This window comes from Netta rufina (assembly GCF_964035555.1).
Source record: "Netta rufina genome assembly, chromosome: 10".
Lineage (NCBI taxonomy): Eukaryota > Metazoa > Chordata > Aves > Anseriformes > Anatidae > Netta > Netta rufina.
This window is the reverse complement of record NC_140133.1, coordinates 16,525,786-16,551,883: the sequence shown is the minus strand read 5'-3', so window position 1 is coordinate 16,551,883 and position 26,098 is coordinate 16,525,786. Positions and strand designations below refer to the sequence as shown.

The 26,098-nt window shown below is 44.2% G+C and overlaps 1 protein-coding gene across 1 annotated transcript in view; it reads left to right on the top strand.

The window, feature by feature from the left end:
* The window catches only part of MAGI1 (membrane associated guanylate kinase, WW and PDZ domain containing 1), a 274,553-nt gene that overhangs the window by 182,381 nt on the left and 66,074 nt on the right, over positions 1-26,098 (top strand). The window contains 4 exon segments of the mRNA XM_084292717.1: positions 5,041-5,160; positions 16,604-16,810; positions 20,181-20,391; positions 23,919-24,001. Coding sequence (XP_084148843.1) covers positions 5,041-5,160; positions 16,604-16,810; positions 20,181-20,391; positions 23,919-24,001 — 621 coding nt within the window.

The following is a 26,098-nucleotide window of genomic DNA, read 5'->3' as shown; positions in this document are numbered from 1 at the left end:
GGAGGTGACAGATGCAGGAGAGCCGGAGCAGGCTTTCCAAATTATCTCGTGACACGAGGGAAGAAGGTGACCTCTGAGCGCTGCGCAGAGCACAGAGGGGCTTTTTTCCTAGCGTGTTTCTTCCTCAGCAGCTGAAGATTTTTTCGAGGTAGGCAAGGAGAGGAATCGCTTGCTGAATGAACAGAAATATCAGCCTGCAAGAGCAACAGCAAGAGCAGCATCCTTCCTTCTAGCCCGCCTGCAGGCAGCCTGTTGGCAAACCCCCGCAGCAGCGCTCAGCCCTGCAGCTCTGTGAGTCGGTGACATCCCTGCACACCGTGCATCGAAACCTTCCCTACTGCACTTCCCTCACCTGTGGTACCACCACTGGCTGGGGCTTATAGAAAATACGCCTGTAGCAGCCACATCAGTACCCTCAGTGTGCAATTCCCACATTTTGTCATTTTAAGAGAATCTGGACAGTGGAGACGAGAAGTTAAATGACTTGTGGTCTGCTGAGCTGTGTTTTGTAGGCTCACCATTATATCACTGCCAGGCAGTGGAATTGGGTAAGGAGCTTGCAGAAATGCAATGGGGAGATGTAGGTGCTCTGCCCTGGAGAAGTTAACTTCTCAATAACACTCTAGAGGCTGTTTGGATGCGTGGTTACAGAATTACTGCTCAAAAACTGTTTTTCTTTTTTTTTTCTTTTTTTTTTCTTTTTTTTAAGGAGAAAACTGAAGTGACTATGGCCTCTTTGAAGTCTTATTTTTAGGTTACAATAAGCAAGATTCTGATTAATTTAGCAGCAGGGCATCAGTGGCTATTAACAGCTTAACATGAGGCCATGGTAGATTGATAAGGAGCTAAACAGCCCCTGAATCACATATTAACAATCTGGCCATGCTATAATTGAGGCTCATGTTGGGTAATTGTCAGCATGGTTGATAGGCAACATAATAACAGTAGCTATTTGTCTTTTAAATGGGCACTTAAATTATTCAGAGTAATAGTTGATTGTCATCAGTACATCTGAGCCATAGTCCAGTTACTCTGGGCATGGATGAGAAGCTTTAATTTAATTAATTTAGTTAGTGTAGCACGGGGCTCTCCTCAGGCAAGCTCACCTGTGTCTGCGAGCACTTTCTCAGGTGTGGTCTCCAGCCCAAGAGGAGATCCCTTTTCTGTGCCCTGGCCATTAATGGTGCATGGATCATCTCGGATGCCACCAGCTTGAGCGTGACAACCAAAGCAACAGCTCAGCAGACATTTCACCTCCCATCAGGGCCACCCAAATGCAGTTTTACCTCCCCAGAGCCAGAGAAAAAGTGAGACCTGCAATGCCAACCAACAGCCGTATTTATTTTTTTGTGGTTGTAGAAGATCTGAGCAGTTCCACTCCGCATTCGTTTTTATACCAACTTTTATATGTTGTGGGACATTTTAGCCAAATTGTGAAAGTTTATGAATCATTAAATGTACAGAAGGAGTCAGTAACCACTCGGTTTCTCCTTCGGTTTCTTCGTGTTGTAGCATTAGCAATTCTGAGCTAGTCACGCAGTGGGACATAACTCAAATTAATTAGCTAAATTGCTACCTAATGGCAATAAGATTTGATGCCACTTAATATTTCAGAGCAAACATGGCAGGCAGGTTAACGTATTTAGATATGATTGGCTCTCCTTTCCTAATGGAGTATCTAACTCTTGTTTGGGCTGTCTGCAGCACTCATTGCGCTCAATTAATCCTGTCATTAGCAGTGCTCTGATCTGCTATTAGCTCCGATAAAATACACAGCCACCTCCGTAGCCCTCTTCTTCAGCGATGACCAACCTGTAGTAAGGACGCTGAAATGCAATTTAACGGGGGGAGGGCGGACACACTCAATGCTTTGCACATAATTAAATCACATTAATAACGAGAGACTTAATTACAATTCTGAGTTTATCAGCAGAAAGCTCTGACGGCAGCTTGCAGCCTGCGACGGTGCTGGGCAGCAGCAGGGTTGTTTGGGGCTGCAGAAGAGCTCGGGATGGAAGGTGCTGGTTATTCCCAGCGTCCTATTCCTGGGAAAAGTCCCCGAGTTGGGTTACGCACCCCTTGGTTGTCTTTTCTTCCAGGCTTTCTTTCCGCCCGCCCTCTCCCCCCACCCCTCTCGCGAAGCAGCCCTTCTGGCTTTGTTGTAAGTGTGGTTTGTAATCATTGTACACATCCCAGATGGTTCATGAAAACTCTTTGAAATGCCATCTGCCAGGCGTGTGTCCAGCCGGCAGCCTGTCATTCTGCTACAAGAAAAACGGAGGCGGGTTTTCCCTTCCCCCTGCCTTTCTGAATCGCATTCAGGAACACTTGCTCAGATGTGGAGCAGGATAACAGCCCGAGCATCTGCAAGCAATCTTCGCTCTAGACAGCGACATGGAAAGTTGTTGGGTTTTTCGCCTTGGTCCAGATAAGATATCCTAAGCAGTGTTGTTTTTATTTTCCCCCCTGTTCCTTGCCGGAGCCCAACGGGAGGTGACAAATGTTATCTCTGTGATGTAATGTTTTTCTTTTACGCCCTGGCTTGGCGTTCCTAATGCATTCAGCGTGTGTTGCAGGCAATCGCGCTGATAGCAAGCACATCTGCGATTTTTTGACTTGAACATATTCAGGAAATTAAGAACACTGAGATGAAACAAATAGATCCATTAAAATGGCTCAGAGGAATTATGGCAGAGATATAATTGTCATGTCAAATAGGCAGCCAGCACTAGTAAACTGCTGACTGCAATTTCACTGCTATAAAAATTCAGAAGGAAAAAAAAAAATGATTAATAAATACTCTCCGTGGGAAGATATAGATAAAGAAAAGATGAGAACTCGAAAAGATAAAGTAAAATGAATCTTGAAGTTCCTTGATCTCTGTGTTTTATGAACGTGTGCTGTCAGTTACTGGGAAGAAGTTCGTCGCAGTCTCTGTCACTCGGCTCGCGTGGCTCGGGGTGACGCTTGGATGATGCCGAGGGTGAGGAGCGTTACGGGGTCTGATTCTCACTTCCATTGTGCTCCAGGTGTGGGGCAGCTACAGCACATCCGGGAACATATTGCTGGAGCTTTTTGATCTTTCTGCCCTCTTCTGGGCCTGGTTTAGGGGAACCCAACAGGGGCCAAGACCCACGATGCCCAGGTGAGGCTCATCACGGTGTGAACATCCACAGCAGCACCAGGCGTGGGGCAGCGTGGCTTGGGTAGAAACGCAGCAGCTCAGGCAGTGCAGGCCCAGTCCTCCTCTGGTCTAGGTCTGTGAAAGACAGCTGTCCTCTGCTGCAAGCTGCTTGGTAAAAATCGTTGTAGGAATTCATGAACTCAAAGAATGCCAAATTGAATCCTTTCAAACAGGAAAGAATAGTCCTGCTGGTAGGGTGAAGGTATCCATCATCATCTCCGTCTTCTTTTTTGCTTTTCTTCCTCCTGCCTTTAGCCGTTCACACGGCTCCAAGAGAAGGAATGATAGCAAAAGCACAGGAATTTAGAGGCTATCTGAAGGCTGACGGTGAATAAAATGAGAGAGGGGATGGAGGGGAGAGAGAGAGAGAGAGAGAAAGAGAGACAGATTCTATTTTGAAACAAGAAATGGAGGATTTTGGAGAAAGTGGATGTCTATCAAGGAAACTAATCTAGTGATAGTGTTTCGAGGGTGTCATTCCATCAAGACTGACCTCTTGAGCAGTCTCTCGGATGAATAGGGCGTAAGCAGATTTTCCGCTTCCCTGGCACTTGAGGAAAACATTTGCCAGATGTAGGCATGGTAAATTTATGCTCTTTCAACTTCTGAGAGCTGGAATCTTCCCAATTAGTTTCCAGAAACTCACTTTCTTTATATTTTCTTCAGTTCTTTTATAGCAGGTTTAAGAAACTGTATGCACTGAACAGGTACTGCCCAGGAGTTGGGAAAGCCTCAAAGAAGTGAGAAATCACGCTTCATTAAATATTAGGAATGGTTCCCACAGCTCTGAAGTCACTCCCAAGCCAGCAGATTGGTTGCGGCCACAGCCATCAGACACCTGCAACCTTCTAACACCATTCTTTCTTCTAAAGTTCAGTTTCCACCGGTGTCTTTAAATCTGTCATTTGTATTTAATCCCAGATGTACAGAATTCAGATGTTTCCTAGTCTCTGGAGTCAAGGAAAATAAAGGCTATTGAACAGAAATGGATCCCAATCAATTACGCTGTGCTCACTGACCTAAAATGCGGTGGCCCAAGCCATCTCAGCAAAAAGTCGTGAAATGACTCATCTTACACCATGCTTCGAAGGGCTGGGAATTGGTAGGAAGGGAAGGGTTTCAGAGCTGGCAGAGCAGCAATGATCAGAGCCCTGTTCTCCATGGGTGATGTTTAAATTGTTGAGTGCTAGAGAGAGGTTCAGTGTGAATTATTACTTAAAAGAAAGAGTATTTCTTGAACCGGGATGAGCTTGTAGGTGAATTATGAGAAGCGTTTCCAGACAGTTTCTCTAGTGGGTGCACGCGAATGGTGCATCCAAACTGCCTCATGGTATTTTTTTAATGTAGAATGAAAATCAAAACCAAAAATCATACATACAGTAATAAGATGAAATAAGGGAGAAGAAATCTGTGATGTGAAAGAATACATGGTTAGAAAAAAGTGACACAGAAATAATGGAAGACAGAAGTTGCCTTATCTGAAAATACGAATTGCAATTTTATCGAAGTTGAAGTCACACTCTGCTAATGGCAGGAAGGTAATTGCTGGCATATTCCCAGATACCGTACTCTTCCAGCTGTGATTCTGCATGTGGTACAAGATAATTCTTTGCCAGAAAGCCTTTCTGGGAATATCAAAACTACCGTGGTTTGGTGGAACAACTAGTACCATCATCAGAAATGTATGTCTTGTCCTGTTTTTATGTGGGTTCCTAACTGGACTCCTGGCGTTGCTTTCTGTGTATCATAGAATTGTATTTTTTGGATACTGTTCTATCTTTATAATCAGTTTTATTGTCCCTTTTAAAACCTGATGAAAAATTAACACGTTAATATTTATTTTTTTCTTCTTTCAGGCACAACTCGCCCTCCGAGAGAAGGAGAAGTGCCTGGTGTGGACTATAACTTTCTGACTGTGGAGAAGTTTCTGGAGTTGGAGCGAAGTGGGACCCTTCTGGAAGTAGGAACCTATGAAGGTATGGAATCACGGGCAGAGAAAAAGCACTTCAAGTAGGCATGGTAGGATGACTGATTTGCATCACCTGTGTTCAAATTAACCAGCTACAGTTAAGACCTTGCTTTCTGTTTTAGCGTTCCATTTCCATTTTCTGACGGTACACAGAAAGAGGGAATTTCAGTATTGCTGTGTTTTGTCTTTTCCTACTGAGTTAACTACCTCAAAAGATTAACATCAGTAGGCCAGAAGGATCTAAGATGAAATCTGGTAACAGAATACTGAGGAAAGGCAGTGTGGCAGTGAATGAAAATGCATCTTTCCTTTGTGTCCTCTGTAACCTATCTTCCTATTCGCTTTTTCTTCCCTCCTGCTGTCTCTTTTTTTCCTTCAATCTTTTTGTCTTCTTCCCTATGTACACATCCTTCCTTGCCCAAATGTGTCTCAGAATGCAATGACATGGTGCACTGTTTTTGGCCTTTTTTTCTTCTTTATTCTTGGATAATTACTTCTAAGCCGAGACATTGTGTTGATTCTTTTGACAACGCAGCTTTGCAAACAACAGCACTGAGACAGCCAAGGGGGCACTGAAATGTCACTAGGGTGAGAGAAGGAAAAAGATGACTTTGCCTCCCAAGAAAATGCGAGGCAAATTGGCCAAATTTAGCTACACAATAGGATTTGTATAACTAAAGATGCAATCTCTGTCTCCTTTAAATTGAAAACTACTTCTGTTGTGTTGTTTCCACCTACTCCTCCCCAGAGAACATTCAGATGCATCTCTTGGGAAGCTAATGAAAATCATAGAATCATACAAACAAAAGAAACGCGTTACAGGTTTGAAAGTCCTTCCTGTGCACTTCAGCTCATGCATGTCATTTGCAAGAAGTGGGTCTTGTCATAACTAGGAGTAGAAACACCCTTCTTCTTGCAGCCATTAACAAGATAAATGAATTGTGTTTTAAAATGTGAACTACACACCAATAGCTGATATTCCTTGAAAAGTAGTAATCAAATATGAACAAAAAAAAAAATTGGGACATGTGGCTTTTGTTTTTTGAGCTCTAAAAGTAAAGTCCTGAAACACTGTCTAGCCTACTTCTTTAAAAACTCCCTTATAAGGTCACCTTTAAACCTGGCACTTAATCCCAACAACAGACAATTGTGGTGTCAAACCTGGTTTACGTGAAGATGCTAAATGCATTATTTGGTTTCGCTCTTCCACCTCTCCAAGCTGATTAGCCCTATCAGCACCAATACTAATGTTCCAGCAGCAGCACTTCTCCAAAATCAGCTTTTTCCTCTCCATGTTTCTAATTATAACACTAAATTACTTTTCTTTGTCGTGGTGCTTGAAATAGATTGGCTGAACTGCCTTGCCATTGCTTCCTGATCATATTTGTTCTGGTGACCTTTCCACTTGGAAAGACAAAATGGGTAACTGGCTGTAAGCTGGCTCCTGGGAGATGCTGGGCATTAGCTTTCAGGGAATGCTGTACCCATCTGGGACAGCTATTGCATGGTCATTTCATTGCTTATGTGATTATATGCTTTAGCAGCTAAACAATTTAGATTTCATGGTTAGCTCTTTCGAGTTGCTGCATATGAGGTTGACTTCTGAAAGTCTCATGGGTATTTCAGTTCTGTGGGTGATAGAAGTGTCAACTTGGAGGGACTGATTTGTCCGAAGTGCTGAGAAGCTTCTTTCCCCATTGACATCAGGGGTGCTGATGCTTAGTGGTTCTGGAGAACTGGCCCATGATGGAAAAATCAGGTAGAATAAAGAAAATAATGACAATATGTGTATACACATATGCATCAAGACACATCAATATTTGATAGTAATGTGAAATAAATAAAGTTCATTTTTCATTTACAGCTTCAAGAAATGATTTTATTGTCTTCCGAGATTTCTTTAATGGCTTTGTTGTCCTTTTATTTTTTTGGAAATCTTATTTTACGAGAGTATTGATCAAGACAGTTTTGATCTTGATTAGATCTTAGAATACGGTGTGGTTAGGACTCAAGCTGCAACCACCAGCAATTTTGCTTTAATAAAAAAAAAAAAATCCCCAAAAATGTAGACCACAAGGTTAGAATTCTGATGTCCGGGTTTTCTTCAGAGCCTAGCTTTATAGTCCTAGATTATTTTAATTTTCATTTGTTTTATGCTGCATTTTGCTTGCTTTTTTTTTTTTTTTTTTTTTTTTTTTTAATGCACCACCATGGTGAAGTTGATTGTATTTTTGGCTCTCCCGGTGACAGTTTATTCTAAACCAGAGGGATAGAACTCAGCAAAAGGAAATACTCTCCTGTTTCTCTCCAGAGAACAATAAAATAATACCTTTAATGCATGGCTTTTAATATTAGTAATGCTACTTATAGTACTGAGCCCAACTCCAGCAACTGCAGGGATAGTGTTGCTTTCAGTTACAGTACAATTTGGTGATTTAGAGATGAAGCAAGGGCTAAGCCACGAAATGGAGAGCAGAGATGTTGAACAGGCAAATTCTGCCTCATGACCTAAACCAGGTTTGGTGGGGCTGGATGAACTAACGGGCTTGTAAGAAGGCACAGAAGGGTAGAAGCATTTCACAGCTGAGGGAAAGGAGAGGGAAAGACACAATTGCCTTAAAATACAGCGGGCAGTTTTTAAGAATAAGGTTGATGAAATCCAGACCCGGTGCTCCAGGTGAGGAAGAAGATCCTCCTCTCGAGGAGCTCCTGCTATTTGTGGTGCTGGGAGCAGGGGCTGGGGTTTCTGTGTGTTCATGTGATGATGGGTGGGAGCTGGATGTAGTCGTGCTCTTTATTTCTCTGCATCATTTCAGCAGCTGGAGAGAAAGTGTGACCTAAACAATCAAGGCTACATTTTGACATTACCAGATGACATTCATTTGCCTTTTGAAGGCATAAAGCCACTCAGAAACCAGCACTATCATTGGGAAGAACCTTGCAGGAGATATAACAAAAGCATTTAATAGCTACTGAAGAGAACTTCTGGGGAGAAAGAATAGAAAACAGGGAGCTTTCAGAGGAGGGGTAAAATGCAGGACTTTGATGCTGATAGGGATGCTATTGATTTGGAAGGAATAAAGAGCAAGCAGAAGAGAACAGCTGGAAACCACAAAATAGTTGGAGAGTGTATCAGGTTTTGAAAGTGCTCTAATTGCAAAGAGGAACTGCAAGCTGAAGAGGACAAAAAAGGTGTTGCCTGCCCACTGGGCTGCATAATATCAGTAGTATTTCTTCTGCTGCACTGCAAATGTGTTCCTCAGGGCAGTTTTTGATTCACGTCCCTGTAAATGCAGAGCAGGCACGGCAGCCTCCTCTCTGACCACCACCGTGGTGTGTTCTGCACCCAAAATGCTCCTAAAATCATAATTAGGTGTGTGTGGGGGGTGAATTTGAAAGCCTTAGTTCCTGAGGTTTTCAGATCTAGTTTTAAGATGCCGCTAGAAACGTCTGATTTTTTCCTTTACGAAAGCCCCGTTTTGATTGCATGGAGCAGAAATCCTGGAAGATGTGCCCAAAGCTGTGATGTGCCAGCACTGGTCACTTCTGCACCCCCTGAGTGCTGGTGAGGCTGCACGTGATGTGCTCGAGCCAGCTGGTAACTCCCCTTGACAATATCCATTACGAAGAAAAAATCTTTTCAGACTGCACATTACCTGGGCCTTCTGGTGGATAGGAAACCAAGATAATTGTAATCTCGGGCATTTATTGACTGATCCTTCAGGGCGTAAAATACTGATGGATGCACGGCAGTAATTGTGTAGGCTACTAATTATTTGGCAATTACTTCTGCATTTGAATTGTGGGCTCTCCCAGGGACCCCAAGGGAATGCTGCTTTGAGCGGAGACACAGCTCCTAGGTTTTATTCCCATTTCTTCCCCAGCCTGCCAAGTGGCCAAATCAGGTGACAGCTCTGTACTTCAGGTTACCAGCCTGAAGAATATTAAAACAACACTTACTTCTCTCCTCATTAATATTTCAGCAGCCGTCCTGTGCCTGCAGTTATCTCGTGTTATGGACAAAAGGGAGGCGGTGGGAGCAATGGGATTTTGGAGCTGGGTGCCGCAGGGGAGGTGGGCACTGGGCAGGGACACACGGGACATTGGCGTGGTGGCCGAATTTTGAATGGGGATGGCCGTGTCGCTGGGGTCTGGCAAGGCTGGATTAATGAATGCCTGCCCAGCACTTAGCGATCCTCAAAAGAAAAAGTGCTGCACTTTGTAACATGTGAAGGGTTATTACATTATGGAGTATTATTGTCAAGGCATCATCTTTCATTCTCAGGACAAGCGTTATGTGATTGCCAAGAGAAGTAATAAGTAATCTGCATTAGCCTCATGACTAAGATGTAATGGGGTGACTTGCGAACGTTTTTAAAGTGTATAAAACTAGCTACTGTAGACAGGGTCTCCGATTGTGGTACTTAATGAGCGTAATAAATTACCTTAACAGAGCAGTTAGAGTTTCAGCAGAAGCAGAGAGGTGTACTTGGCAACATGCTTCAAATCAAGATGCCTTTAGCCTGATAGATCTGATGGGTGAGCTCTCCTTGGGTTTCCCCACAGCAGCGCTGCTCCCCAAGCTGCCTTCCCAAAATGTCTGGGCTTTCTTTGCTGTTTTTCTGCTGCCTCTGCAGCCCGTGGGTCTTGCCAACTCGGTACAACCTTGAAACGAGCGCTGTGTCCACGGCGTGCAGAACATGACAAGATTGGGCGAGGAGGGCTGGCAGATGCTGGGGATGCCCATGCAGCGGAACAACATGTTCCGCTTAACGAGATAAGATCTGCTTATTAATGTCTCCATCCCACAGATTGACTCAATAAATCATAATGGCTCCTTCAGCACCGTTACCATGTATCATGTCCAATACCCACTTACGAGCAAGCATCTGTGCAGAAAGATGCCTTTCTTACCTTTGGCTTTGCGCCTTGCTTTCTTCTCCTTTTTTAAACTGCTAGTGAGAATCAAAAGTCTACATTTTTGTCTGGGCGTGATTATCAGCATTAAACATGAGTGCAGCTATACTGAAGTGTCATCGGATAACAATGCTTCAGTCTACAAACAGCTGAAGTTGTGGCTGAGGAACTCTTTCTCTCGAAAAGCAAATATTCACATCTCTGGTAGGGCTTTAGAGTGGTTTTGAATTTCCTATGGAAATTCTGTGTGGCTTCTCTCTGTGCACTTGCAATGGGAAGAGGTGCTAACAGGACACATCCTCTGCAGGGGGGATGCACATAAACATACAAGCACTTGCAAGAAGAGTTGCATGTTGCAATGGCTCAGCGTGGCATTTTCTTGATTCCTACCTCCTTGTGCTAGGCAGGGTGTGTGCCAGCCACTTCTGTGTTCTCTGGACGTACCGTGCACAAGCACACACTTTTGTTCCCTATGAATATTTTAAATCTATTTGCATGTGTATACAGCAGAAACTCTGGTATAGCTGAACTCAGGAAGCACCCTGAGCTTCCACATCCATCTCACGCCCAATACCACCAGTATCTTCCAGTTTATGTGTTACTGGAAGTGTCCTTGCTTTGTTTTGGCTTGTTAGAAATTTTCCATGCATTAAATGCACTTGGCTAGAGCTTCATGTGAGTGCTAGCAGTAACATGTGGCAATGCCTTGGGATATCTATACACAGGGAAAATTAAAATAAATGAGACCAATCTGATCTGTAGGTGACTTTCTGCCGTGCTGTCATTGCCTGTAAGGCACTCGCTGTAGTATGCGTTAGATATCGAAAAGAAATTGAAATGTGCCCATTGTAATATTTTTACTAACTTAACAAGAAATCCAGACTGATCTTTCAGTTAACCTCACCATTAATAACTGCAAAAATTGGCAGAGAATCTGCTAGTTGGAGCAAATTGGATTTGCATATATTGTAGGCTAATTTCTCCGAGATCTTCCGCTGTCTGTGTTTTGCTTCCAATCCAGATGCTGTATCCAAGGCCTCCTCCTGGTTGCCTGGATACTCTGAATTTCCTCGAGGCAATTGCTAATCAATGTGCAGTTGCAGCTAGGTGAATCCCGCAGACAGCAGCCAGATCTGTCATCTAAATGTGGAAATCTGTAGCAGAATATGATCTGGAAGGAGAACAGACAAAACACTGTAGCAGGAGCCCTGCTCCCAGGAACCAATTCATCCTGTGCTAATCAGACACAAGCACTCTTGCTGGATTAGATGAGCAGAGGCTCTTCTGCTAAAATGAAGGGTCAATTGCTTTGGTTCTTGTAGAGCGCGGAGAAGAGGAGCTGCATCTCAGAAAAGAAAACAATTACATTAATAATTACATTTAAAGTCTTCATGTCAAGGCCTTGTTTAATTTTATTGCTTATCTCCAAGTCTCTTTCCCCAAATAGGCGTTTGCATGAAGGCAGTTTGCTGCAAACTGCTTCTTAAAACATGAGCTGTTAATGGAGTCCTTGGTAACTCCTTTGAAGATCAGATGCACTTCTTGTGGACGCAGGGTCCTCTATACTACACAGAGGCTTTCAAGTGTTTTAATTTTTGTTTGTTTGTTTGTTTGTTTTATAATTACAAAATTATGCCTCGCAGCAGGTGTCAGTAAATTCAGGACCGCAAGAACTCCATTCTGTGCTTTCCTGAGACAAACGTGCTTCCAGTCCTAAATCTCTTTGCAACAGAGAATCAAAACAAATTCCCCTCTCCCCAAAAAAGAGAAAAGTTGCAGCAAAACCAACACTTACAGACTAAAGTACCTGAAATGTAAGGTCTGGGACCATGTTCCTCGATTGGTGTTGTACCATTAGGACTAATGCTTGGCCTCGTGCTTGACCTTGCGCACAGCTCTGCTGCCTTCTGGCACATCTCTGCGTTGGCTCTGCTGCCTTGTCCTCACCCCAGCTGCCTCTGTGGTCTCATCTTGCCTCTCTGCAAGGTGAAACACCTGATTTTCTATCCATTCAGTTTTAGGCTCTTTTAGATCTGCATCTGTCTTCTTGTACATTTCACCCCATTCCAAAAGCAGTGTTTTGGATGGAAGGAGTCCTGCTAACTGTATGTGAATTGAATGGTAATAGGCATCAGTTCTTAGGAATTGGATTCGGTTATTTTAACTTAAAAAGGCACCAATTAGCAGTCTTTATGAATTACATTTCAAATTCCAAGTCAAGTAAACAACTTAAGATCGTGTTTATTGCCCTTCAGGGAAGCAGTTCATAAAAACGTTTGCTTTATTTTATTTCGAAATATAAGATAAATTTTTCATTGCCACCAGGTTTCCAAAACTTAAAACAAACAAACAAAACCCACGGTGTCTCTGGGCCGACAGCATTACTTTAATTTATAAGCTGCAGGACAGGATAGGAGCTGCTGCAGATCGCTTTCATTGATTATGAACACTGCTTGAACTGGCGGAGCAAGAAGTGTTCTGATGATGAGAACTCGTCGTCTTGTTGTGATTAGCTGTTACCGAAGCCTAATTACTGTGCGTGATGCTAAAACGTGTAAGCTGCCGACACTTAGAGATAAGGAGATGAAAAGAAATCAGCTCCTTCCAAATAGCTATTGTATTTTCCTCATTATTATTGGTAGTTTTGTGTGCTCTCCCGAGTGGTGCTTTGGAGTACCTGGATTAAGTCACGGTTTTGGCTGCAAAAGCTGCCATCAGACTTCAGCTGTGGTTAAATCTGTTTCACGCACCAAAGGACCGAATAAAATAAGGGTTAGTGAAAGGTGCTGACGAGGAATTCAGTTAATAGTATGTGCATCTGCTGAGGGAATGTGTTACTAGCTATTATTTCAGTGACTGCAGGCAGGATCCAAATGTGCATGAGGAAAGTAAGGTTTAGGAGCCCCATTCCCATAGGAATCAGACCTGGGAAAGTTCCTGGCATCCCAGGTGCTTCAGAACTGGCATTTCCATGGGAAGGGAGCTTTTCCCATTCCTCTTTGCCCAGGAGCTGAGCTGCTCTTTTCCAGCCTTGAGGCGTTCCGTTAGGGGCACCACGGGGGAGCCCAGCACCCGGGCAGTCCTGCCGCAACTACTGCGTGGAGTTTTGGGAATGTTTTGGGATGCTCTGGGCTGACAGATGCTTGTGTATGCACATGTAACATGCTGTTAATAATTAGAGCTGATTGGATATTCAGTACAAATTACACTGGCTATGAAGTTAGCCCCTTCTGTAGGCTTACAAGTGGCTCACAAAGCACTGTTAAAGCATATTTTTAAATATATGTTTTTTCGTAAACATTGGCAGATTTAATTCGAGCAAATGATGTCAAGTCTGAGTGCTTAAAAACTCTTCCTGGGCTGTTTGCTGTCAGTTTGTTAATGGTGCACGTTTGGATTTCTGAGTCACAGGGTAAATATTTTCTCTTTATAATTTGTAGGATTAAACACGCGTTTTGATGATGATTTTAAGTGCCAGTCCCTCCTACTGGTGTGTCTGCCCCCGAGCCCAGGCCCGCGTGCTGCGCCTTGCAAATGAGCTGCTTAGCAAAGAGAAGTAGGTCTGACTGCACCCAGCAGACACAAGGCACAGGGAATATTCCCATCCTCTCACTCTCTGTCACCTGGAAGCTGCGTTGGAGCTTTCTTTTGCACCTCGTCATCGTGGGCTGTGTGGTGTGCCAAACCTGTATCTCCTCGTGGGAATCTGAGGGAAGAGCTGTGATTTTTTTCACTATTGACTCAGGCTGAATCTGCCTCCCGTGGAGGTAAAAGCAAAGTTCAGCCCCGGTGGCTGCCTTTCCCGTACTCTGCAAAACAAAACCCACGCGTGCACAGCCTTGCTCAGTTTCCAATTCATATTTACTCTCTGTATGCCTTCATATATATTTGTAGGGTTCCCCTAATACAGCACGCAGCCTTTGCATACAATAATAATTCACTAACAGTGGTACCAACAGCCATGGCGGGTTTGAAAAGTGACTGGTGGTTTTGGAATAAGCAAATCTGAAATACTTTGAAGAAGCCAGTTTTTTCTCCTGAGGATCAGCTCTCCATGGACTGGTAGGAAGCCCAGCATTGCCTGTTACTAGAGGAACTGAAAATGAGCAAGCTCAAAGCTATTGGTCTGTAGTTGGAGGAGCAGTGGTAACATCTGTGCTGTGTTTTTGTCCAGGAGAAATAAAAATCCACGCTAACAACATCCACGTACCCTCTTAAGTCACTTTGTTGCATCCATCGCAAAAGGATGTAATCGTTTACAACAGACCTGAAGTAAATTTTGCCCAAAATACAGATGTTCAGTGCCATAAATAAAAGCCGTTCTCATCTTTCTTGTGCACATGTAGATCTGTGGGCTTAGCAGTTAACATCCTTACAAAACACACCTACTTTTTGAAAAAGCAGAAGCAAACAAAAAAGCATCAGCATTTGTCTGGAGAAATGCTGAAGAGGATAGGAGTGGAGCAGGGTAGATTCTTTTTCCTTCCCACCTACCTTTGTATTTTTCCTTTTGCTTTCTTTCTCTCCTGTTCCTTTTTTCTTTTTTCTTTTTCTTTTTTTTTTTTTTTGCATAAAATAATTTTGCAGTATGTAGAGCATAAGAATCATTTCTCTAGCACAGACTGCAACCTGCTTTAGTAGCCTCCATCCCCATTAGAGACTTTCCAGAAGAAGTAATTTCCTCCTCCCTATAAATTATGCAACGAGGTGCATTTAAGATTCTGAAATGACGAAGGGAAGATGAAAGCGTTGCGGAGCGTCGCTGCTCCTGTGGAGCTGAACCCACGCCGTTGTACACAGGCTGGAACATGCCTTGTTAAGACAAACATGCACGTGGTGCTGTCCCGGTGCTCGGGCTGTGAAAACACGGAGCGAGGAGCTCCCCGACTCCTCCAGCCTCGGCTCTGTAAGACTTTTTCTCCCCGTGGAAGGCAACAACTGGGGAAGGCAGCAACGTGTGCCCAACGTGGCCTTCCCCAGCTGGGCTCTGCCAGCCTGAGCTGGGTGCTTCCCAGTCTCCCTTTCTCCAGGTGGATCTGGAGACTTTCCAGAGCTGCACTTTGAGATCTGCGAGTGCTGGGATGTGCACGATCCCCAGGGCCTTACCCCAAAGCAGGCAACTCCCACAGCATTGGGGCTGTAAGGGACTTGGAGGCTCAAACAGGAAAGGCAGCTCAGTGGGCTGAGCAGGAGTAGAGTACGAACGCTGAGGCTGGCTTCTGCAACAAAAATGCACATGTGGATATAAAGAGTAAATGAAATAGTCTTTTTTTAGCACAGGTGGGGTTTTAAAGTGCCCTTGAATAATGTGCCTTTGGCATGTGGTTTCCATCTAGTGTAATAGGAGTAATAAAGGGACGGGTGCATTTTCTGGGGAATGGATATTTAATATATTATGTAATTACGTGCTGAAAAATTGAAAAATAATGCTGTCATGTTATGCATAACCTATGGAGATAGATGAGGAATGTAAATAAATGTACCTGTGTATTTTAAAGAAGAATCTTGTGCTGCTGCAATAGCAGCGTGGGTTTATACAAAGCTAAATGGGAAGGCATGTTTTAATGTTGTGGCATGCCAGAGAGCATAGGGAGGATATTTAAGTCCACCTTTGGAATCCAAAGGTGGCAAATAAAACATAATTATAATTAATGAACGGGAAGATTTTGGAAATTGTATGTGTCCCAGATCTCTATGCAAAAAGCCTCCATCCGAGGAGGAAGAAGAGCCTTGCAGGAGGGCCAGGACTCCTGTATCTCCCAGTGACCCGAGTGCTCTGAGCTGCTCACGCCACCTCTGGTGACAGCTGCCAGCAGCCCTGTGTTGGCACAACTGCGGTGTGTCTCTGTCCCTCCCAATTTTGCTTTAAGGTCTTCACTTCTACCCAAGTTTTTAAGGTCTCCATTTCTACCCAAGTTGACCCAACCGCCGAGTTTCCCCTTTGAAGAAAGCAGTGCCATGCGGTGCCTTTCCTTTCCTCTCCTTTGACAAAGTTTTCCTTTCGAGAGAGGCTGGGTTTTGTTTTTAAATGCAACATCCACCCTAAAAGAACCTGTGTATTAAAGCAGGCCATCGAGCCTTTCATCACTTCGCTGGGTGATAGCAGTCATGAATTTTTTATTTTCTGCAGGGCTCACTCCAGATCTGCCACAGCTTTGTGTGGGTGCACACATGGAAAAAGGCTACTAATTGAAATTCAGATGTAATGAGATGAAGTTTGGTATTCACCACGGCTGCCTTTTGTTTTAGCCCTTGTACGCTCAGTGCACCTAAACAATGCAACCATTGCTTCTCCTTTTAGATTCAACAAGAATAACTTAAAAGGCAAGAAATATTTCCGTGTCCACTCCAGAGATCTGGAAATGAAATATGCCTGGAAAAAAATGGGAACGGCGTGTGTCAGTTTGTCTGTTTGCTTATTTACTACTGGGGTGGGACAGAGATTTTGATGGAATTGAAAATAAAATAAAACAGAAATCTTGCTGCTTTAAACCGTTCCCTTTTGAAGATGCAAATGTGTTTCTATTGCCTAGGTAACTATTATGGAACGCCCAAGCCTCCCAGCCAGCCCCTCAGTGGGAAAGTGACTTCCACCGATGCTCTGCAAAACCTGCAGTCTGGCTCCAAGCAGTCGACTCCAAAGCGAACCAAGTCTTACAATGATATGCAAAATGCTGGCATAGTGCACCCAGAGAATGAGGAAGAGGATGATGTACCTGAAATGAGCAGTAGCTTCACAGGTAAAACAAAAATACCACAGTCCATCAGTTAGGATACACGGGGAAGGTTTATGGAGGGGGGAGAGGGGGCTATGTGTTTTTATTTTATTTTGTTTGGGTTTATTTTGTTTTAATTTATCTTATTTTTTTTGTTTGTATGTTTGTTTGTAATGGGTTTCCTGCAAAGCTGTCAGTTTTGGAAGGAACTGGCCAGTGTTACCTGTATGACAGGTGTCCAGGTGTGGATGCTCTGAAATATTTCTGAAATGGCCTTGTGGGACTGGGCTGGATGAGAAAAAGTGGGAAAAACCTCCCATCCACTAGTTACCTTTTGGTTGTTTTCTTCTTGTTGCCGGATAGCTCTTGGTAGTGATGGGTAGAATTTGAGAAGTATGAAGGAAATTCATGTTTGGTTTGTTTGTTTGTTTTCCTTCCTGGGAGGCATTGCATTTTGAAGTCCTCAAGCATAGGAAGCTGCTAGGTCTCTGAGTAGACTTCTCTAACTGTGAACAATAATTGAGATTTTTTTTTAAAAGCTGTTACCTAGTACTGTGCAGTTTGATCATTAAGGACATGTTCATATTCTTCCAGAAACTGTCCATTGAACGCAGTCAGCCAGATTCTGCTTTCAGTTACTCCAGTGTAGATTTCAATTGAGCCAAATGACAAGTTTAAGTACAGAAAGATGAAATGATGTCTGGTAGAAATTAAAAGTAACGCTTGTCAATCCCTTTATATTCTGAGTTAATCGTTCTGCTACTTGCAAATGTAGAGGCTTTTCTTAAAAAGAAGCATGTAATGACTTCTGATGTCAAGGAACATATCATCATTTTGAACATCACTTTGTGGACAGTCAGCTTGAAATGTAGGGATCCCTGTGGAAATCAGGAACTTTCTGAGTTGAAGTGATCTTGAATACTACATGAGGTGTACTTGTCTACATTGTAAATTAGCCCAGAACTTCATTTCTGTCTGTAGCTTTGTCAGCTAGTTTTCAGTACAACCCCAGCCAAGGTCAGAAAGTTTAAGGACTAGCTGCCCTATAGTTGAGCTCCAGCCATTAAAACCGGTATGAAATGGCTCAAGCAGGGTGCGTTTGAAATTAATCAGTGCTGCTTCCAGAATATGTTGCTGTTCTGTCCCCTTCCTTGCACCTACAGATGCCCACTGCATTTAATTACAGGTCCTCTTCTCTGAGTTACCTATGAGTAAACTGAGGGCTGCTTGCTGTGGAAGTGGGGTCCAAAGCATGGGTGCAAGCTTGGTGTTTCTGAAGGTCTTGTGTCCTACTGTGTCCTGCTGACCACAGATCTCAGTCCCATTGTGGCTGTGGTTGCTTCCTACCTCCATAATTTTCCTTCCCAGGTTTGAATTAGTCACAGGAGCTATCATGCCAGTTCCTACTAACCAGAATCCTGGCTCTGACGTCTTGTAGAGCTGGGGAAGGATTTAGGCTGAGATGTAGTTCTGCTCTTCTCAAGGACAATCTTTCAAATGATTTTGGGGTTGTACTCCACTTGGCTGTTACCCATTACATTTTTCCAACCCAAATCACTCCTGACTGCCCTAATCCCTCCCAGGCTTGGAGTTTCTGTCTCTGCCTACCAGCTCCTTTACAAGTTTTTCACCGGATGGTTATTCTCGCATGTTGTGACATGGCAGCTACCTCAGCTCCTGTCGCAGGATCTGATTTTGGAAGGAAGCTGGTGGGAGATGCTTTTTGACCTCCTTTCAGCCCATCTCAGCATGTTGCTCCTGAACTGACTGTAGCATCATTTATTTTCCTTGTTTTTCTTCACAAGATGAAATACTGGAAGATGCAGCTCATTCGTCACAAAGTTATCACACCCTGGCCCCTTGCCTCCATGAAATGAGCACAGAATCAAGAAAAGAGACTTATTTCTCCTATACCAAAATGATTCCTTATGCTTATTTCATGTGTATGTGTGCTAGCCGTATTAAAATGCTCCCACTTCCTTAGAAGACCTCTCAGTGACTTGTGTTTTCCAGGCTTTGGCATGTTTACACTCACAGTCTTAAGCTGGTGATGATTCATTCATGCCTTTTTTTTTTTTTTCTTTTTTTTTTCCATCTTGTCAGCTTATACCTTAAAATATTGATACTGAACAACAGGAAGGCTAGAAAGCAGGCATCTGAGTGTACGGGTACAGTCTAGGTCTTTTCCTTCCTTCCGTCTTCTTCCAGCTTATTATTTTCAGCGTCTTGTCTTTTCACCAAGGCAGCACGTGGAGTAGAAATAGTGCAGGAGCTGCTGCTAATGGTCCCCCAAAAAAACAAGGCTAGGGGCTTTGAGTTGAGGTCAGGTCTCCTGTCTGGAGAGCACAAAAGAGGTCTTAGCCGTGAGATCTTTTGGTCCCACTGCTTGGGGACTTGACAGCGTGACACCGAGCTCATGCTCAGCGCGTGTTGCCCCTGGGCTGTACTGCAGACTGGTGGTCTCTGGGGATTTGGAAGGATTGCCACTGTTTTTCAACACCTTCAAGGGCTGAACAGAAAAAAACTTTGCTAAATGTGGGTAGTTTGGGATTTTTTTTTCTGTTGTTGCCAAAGTTTGTTTGTGAAGGAGTTAAGAGAACAGACCTGGTTTGTAGGAGCATTTACTGTGGTTAGGGATAGAGGGAATGGGCAGCACTGTTTCATGTATATAGCTCAAAACAGCATGGATATAGGCATGAAAAATATTTCTGTAATGGGAGGAGGGCCAAATACTCCTGAGTGACTTTGGCTGGATGGATCCAGTGAAGAGCCACGTAATGAACTTTTCTAGACAGTCAGAACAGCCACTTGTGAACAACGTGTGGATGTGGATGCTGACATCCATTTTAAATTATTATTTTTTTTTAAATGCACAAAAGAAGTTCACCATTATCTTGTTGGCTTTGAGCTTCTGGCTACCTTGTACACTTAAAAAACCTCCTTTTGATCATTCTTCAAATAGGAAATTGTATTCTCCTAATCCCCGCGCCACAATTGGCGCTGCGGGTGTCAACCTGTAAGCCTGCTCAGAGCCCATTGAACACATCCACATCAGTGAGCCCTGGCCTCAGACAGCCTGGAAGACTTTGGTGCCTCAGCAGGGCCTATTAGAGCGAACTCGGTAGCAGAGCACAAGCTCTGATTTGTGCTGGCAAGGCTCCGGCTGGCAGAGTGTGTGTGGGCAAAGCAAGCTCATCCCCGACTGCAAAAAGCCTGCAGAGTCTCTGCCCTCAGCTCATCTGTTTCTGTGTCGTGGGAATTAAAAGCAAGGAGAGGAAAATTGTAAGGATAAACCTGGAGAAGCAAATAGGAGGATGGGAAAAAAAAAAAAGTTGAAAATGTATGCATTTAAATAATTCTAACTAATCTTACTGAAAAATTCTTTAATCCACAGCAGAGTCTGGTGACCAAGACGAGCATAACACGCATATCGTAAGAGAGGCAGCCCCACCGTCCGTGCTTGATAGCCACACCAACGTTCCCACCACGGAACCATCTCAGAACCTCCCTCAATACCTACCTCCTTCTGCCGAGGACAACCTAGGTCCTCTGCCGGAAAACTGGGAGATGGCCTACACCGAGAACGGAGAAGTCTATTTTATAGAGTAAAGCACATTTTTGTTATTCTAATTCCATCCCTCTTCCCCTCCCACTGGGTACAAGCAAACCTCTGTGGATGCATTGTGTGTGTATTAAATATTTAGTGAACGCGGTAATGTTGCAAAGCTTAAAGTTCTTCACTGCTTGTGAAGGGCTTTTGCATTTCCTGATTGGATTAGCATCCAAATGACTCCCAAGTTCAAAGCCACGGGCAATTGCTTGTTTGATGAGGGCAGCTACAAAAGCACCAGACCCTTGGAAAATACGAGCCAGTTGTTTTCACGGGTGGAATGAAAGGTCCCGACTGAAAGGGCTGAGAGTTCATTTCTGGAGCCTGCCCCTGTGTGCAGTGCAGCAGAGAATTCCCCCGGTCACGTGCGGAGCCAGGGAATGGGCTTTGTGTGTTGTCCTCTTGTCAGAGCAAACGGGCCGAAGATGTTAACATGCTGCAGCAGTTTGCGGAAGGCTCAGCTCTGTGCAAAGTAGGCACAGCGAGTTCAGAAAAGCAAGGAGCACCTGGTGCTCTACAGTCTTCGCCTAAAAGCTCTGCGCTGTCAGCAGCTTTATGATGATATTGATTTTTTTTTTCATGCCATAAATAATAGTCCCTAATTATACTTGTCTAGATTTATTGAGATAGAAGTAACTTATAAAATGGGACCTGTTAGTGGAAGAGATTTCTTGCGCAGAGCTTAGCTAGACATTAAAATTCAATTAGCTTATGAAACTTGAGCCCTTAGCTGCGCGGGTGGAGGAAGGGGTGAGGAATTGATTTGGGCTCTGATGATCTGTGTGACGCGGTACTGGAAATTGAGCCTCTGCGTGCACCAGAAGGCGGTGACCAGTTCATACAGAACCACCCCTCTGCTTCCATCCCTCCAAGCAGTTGGGAGATGATCCTTATGGGTCCCTTCCAACCCAGGATATTTTGTAATTCTGTGATTCTCTGACAGCTGCACGGGATTAGGGCTGTACTGAGCAGTCCTTGCCCCATCATCGAGAGAGAGGACTTCTGCAGGGAGCCGAGGAGAGGTCCATCAGAGCAGGTTTTCTTTAGGCTGCAGTGGCAGCGGAACTCATTAGAGAAGAGTGCCAGAATATCGGAGAAGCTGGGGGAATTTTGAGCTCTTCACCAGCTGGGAGAGAGCTGCTGCAAAAAGGGCCAGGGTGCTCTCGGTTACCTGAGAGGCTCCACCAAGCCCTACTGCGTGCCAAAGTCTGGGAGGCACAATGCAAATCCTCATCTGCTGCATTTCAGATGAAACTGAAATGCGTTCATTACCCCGAACGCGGTGTTCTGCCCCTCATTTTGTCCTCAGGGTGCCTCATTCTTTGACGTGCTTTCTGGCTTTAATGTATATAACACAGCCTGAGTAATCGCCCAGCCAGCCTGCCATTTTCCCTCCTGGAGGAGGACAGATGCTGAGTGCCAAATGCTGCCGAGGCAGCCGGTTGCTCCCTTCTGTGTCCCCGCGTGGGTCCTGCCATCCTCCCTTACCAGTGCTTCAGGAAGGGGTGTTGCTGCTGCCACCAGTTTCCCCAGAACTAAAATCCATCCCTGCTGTATTCCCCACGCACATTGCCTGATAGCCGTGCAGGACTGAAGCACCTCAACTAATTTGTTAGACGTTTTGCAGGAGAATCATGTAGGTGATGGAAAAGCAGAGCCTGCGTCCCCATCTCGCTGTCTGATGTGAATCTGGTAGCACACCAACTGCTTCCCACCCCGCAGTGCAGATTGACCATTTCGAGGATGCACAGGGGGTGATTTCGTGCAGGGAAGTGTGAGTGCGGATGCAGCGCTGAGTGGCTGCAGTTCTATTAATTCTAAGGACAGCCTGAGCCTAGAAACAATTTACTTTGATTTGTATCAAATTAAGAGAGCAAGCTAATGAGCTGTGTGGACCCAAGCTGGCTCAGATGCCTGTACCATCATCCGCGGCACGTTGAGTTTATCAAGTCGGGGTGCTGAAGAGAGCAGTACGGGAACAGCTGAGCTGCTTGCACAGAACCAGCACAGGTCCACGGGGGCCAGAGCTGTGTGTCGGATAACAGATCCTGCTGGTTTGGAGCTGAAGCGATTTGGCCCCTGAGATACGTTTCTCTGGTGCACTAATTGGGATTTGCATTACGCCAAGTATCCCTGCCCCTCGTTACCCTGCCTGTACTCCACAGGTCTGTCCCCTGAGCGTGGGATCCGAGAGGTGGTTAGCTAAATGCTCCGTGCCTCACCCAACCACGCAGTTGTGAGCCTCGGGTTAGCGAGGCAAAGTCTCAGGAAGTATGTAAATATTCAATTGCTCTCCTCCCACAGCCCTTTTTCTCAGCTCGGCTACAGACTTGCTTATTTATAAGTTGTCAGAACCCCTCTGCTTTATTGCTGCTAATTTGCCTGACTTGCTGAATTTCTGCCATTCAGTTTTCCAGTTGGCGATTAATTGCTCTGAAGCGTACAGAAGCATTAAACGAGTTTGCTCTCCTGCCTTGGGAGGGCTGAGTAGCAGGATGTGTAAAACAAGGACCTTGTATTTATGTTTTCGCATCCTAGGAGCAGGGCAGTCCCATGTTCTGGGAGTAAAATAAGAGTTTGCTGGCCAGTTGTTAGCTCCTCAGGGGTCACAGCCCTCTTTACAGCATTTCCTATGTCACTAGCCTGTTGTGAGGCTAAGGTTAAGTTTGTAAACCTCTCTGAGACCTTGAAGGAGAAGTAAATAGCATTACGATGGTATCGAAACTTAAAGCTCTTAAGCAGTGTTACAGGCTAAGTTAGAGAAATGGTACCTCGGGGACCAGAGGTTTGTCTTTGCAGGTCTGGTCTAAGATGACATCAGGCTGCAGAAGAGGCATTGTATTACAAGCTTGTCTCCAAGTGCAAATTAAATGAAGGGAGAAAATAAGTTTTAGAAAATGTATTTAAAGCTTTTTGGCAATGCAGCCTTTGCCACTGGGACTGGCATCACAGTACTGCCAAGGGACTTGTGAGAAGGAAGAGTTGAAAGTGAAGCTGTTTGACTTCCATCAAAGGCTTTGACATTTTTGTGTGTGTAATTAAAAGTTGTCACTGGAAGTTTTGCTTTTGACTAATGCATGGGCCAAGTCTAAACAAATGTTAAAGGTCTTTTGCAGTGAGAAAGGTCACTGCGTCCTGTGGAAGGGAAATTTCTCTTCTGTCTTTTCATCGAGAAGCAAATGGCTCATGAGACAGCTCCTGGAACTGAGAAACAAACCACCAAAGACTAAAGTTTGGAAATTCGTATTATAGTATTGGCAGCTTTCACATGCATCCTGCCAGTCAGAAATGCTGGTTTTTATATTTTAGCTTTTTGTTTTTCACCTTTGTTTTATTTCAATGCCAAAATTCGTGCATTTTGGTAGACTAGTTTGCAGAACATCAGTTTGTAATGCTGCTTGTTCTGAGGCAATAGTATGCCTTCAGGTCTGTTGAATAATAAGGAGGATATATACTTTTCTGTCACTGATACTTCAGCTCTGGTTTATTAACAAAGGTCATATTTCCATTTTTGGTTTCCAGCCATAATACAAAAACAACATCTTGGCTAGATCCACGGTGCCTGAACAAACAGCAAAAGCCTCTAGAAGAATGTGAAGATGATGGTAAGAGACTGAAAATAGATAAATAATGATGTGTTTCATCCTTTGGCTTTCTCCCTTTCCTTTTTCCCTTTTTGGTACTGTGTTCAGAAATGTGTAAATGATAATAAGATGGTTTATAAGTACAAAGAGATAATATCCATTATGTTGTAAAATCACTCTGTGTGTGTGTGTAAGCTGTCGAGATGGCAGATCATTTATTAAAAATCAGCGAGAGGTGGTCAAAGTGAGAGGCCTCTCTGTTTTTGCAAAGGCATTTAAATAGTCACTGGTGCTGAACGAGCCTCGGAGCTCTCGAGCGCTCACTCCTTGGATCGCTGTGTAGGAGGAAAGCGGCTGAGGCTCTGCGTGCTCCATTGTGTTACGCTTCAACTGCCTGTTTTACATGAATTGAAAGAGTTGTGTTTTTATTTCCTTGTTTGAGCAAAAATAACTCAATTGCTTCACTTCTACTGTTAAATTCTGACAGTGCACTTAGTGTTGTGGTTGTTGAAAACAAGTTCCGCTTGAAATTGTAGATTTTTGCCACTGGTAATTTGCACTGAGGTAATTTTGTATTCCTTGAGATGTTGGAAATGCAAGCCACTGTCCAATGTAGAGCAGCCAAATGCAGGACTGCTAAAGGAGGTTCTCTCCCTGCATCCTTAAGGAGGCACTGGAAGAAAAAGGGAGTCGTGATAAAAATAATTCAGACATTTGGGAAAAACCTATGTGGAAATTTTGGTCTACTGACCAGAAAAGGCGTTGATATTCTAGTGAATAGTTTCAGCTAACACAATGCTATCATGGTAGACAGTAAAAATTGGAAGGTTTATCTCATCAGTGTTTGTGCTGTCCTTGTAAAATTAATGTTCATGATACGATTAACCTCCTACTGGTGTGAGTCAGCTCACTACGAGTTACAATTTTATTTTGGAAAAGGACCCACTCAGCTCAACGTTTTTACCGGCAGGATCAAACCTGGCCCCCAGAACTGCTGTTACTATTTCTGCACGTTTCCAACCTCCTCCTCTTCTCACACGTGAGATTTTGCAGGATGGGAGAAGTTGTCTGTGCAGCCTTCGCTGCCGTGACGAAGCAGGGGACCAGCTCCTTGTGGGCAGCCCAGTGGCATGCACCCAACCTGCGAGGATGTGCAAGAGCTCAGAGCTCAGATGGAGCACGGGCACGCTGAGCTCAGACGCCTGCTTCACATCCTCGGCAGCTGGCGTCAGCTGTCAAGGAGCGAGCGGAGGGAGCTGGATTAATGAAGGCCTTGCTCTGGGCCTAAAAATGGAGATGTCAGCGAGTAATCAGAACGGGAACAAAATTAAATCGGAGCATATGCAGGCAGAGCTCCCTCTTCCTTGCAGTTAAGCATTGCTGGCAATTTAAGGAGGAGGTTGCAAAGTCTCAGCACAAGCTTTTTTTCTTTTGGAGGGCAGTTTTCCCTGAAGCACAGCTTCTGCTCGGGCTTTCTGTGCCAGCAAGATTCCTGCTACGCCGATAGCCCTGGTGATGGCCCGTGCTGTGCTCTGAGCCAGGACAAGGAGCAGCTGGCAGGATGAGCCGGCAGTGGGTGGCTGAGCAACTCTGCTCAACAGTTTTACATCCCCTTGCAGAAGGGAAAGTCTTCTAAACCTCTTGTCCTCTCAGCAATTACCAGACAAGCATTGGGATAATTTATTTAATTGGGATTGGAAACATGCAGCTGGGTAATTTATTGTATTTAATTCATAATTTTAAAGAGTTGCAGCATTTTTGTTTATCAGGTCCTTAAAATTAGCTAATTTCATCTTCCCACGTGCCCCTTCATTTCATTCACTAAGTTGCTCATTAATGAATATTTTTAACATTCAGTAATTGAAACAGTTGCTTCCTAGGTGCAGCCATGCACTGCTCTGTTTTGCTTGGCTGCTCCAGTCTTGCTTCACACATAAGAATAATTATATTTCAAAGCACTAGAAAGAGAGAAAATTATTTGTACTGCATCATGGAAGTTGGACATTTTTGGCAAGGGTTGCTGTTGGGCATATTTCCACTGAAGTCAGTGGGACGCCTCCATTTTGTTTGTGTTCCGTGTGTGTGTGTGTGAGTTTTTGGGCTTGACCCCATCCCGTC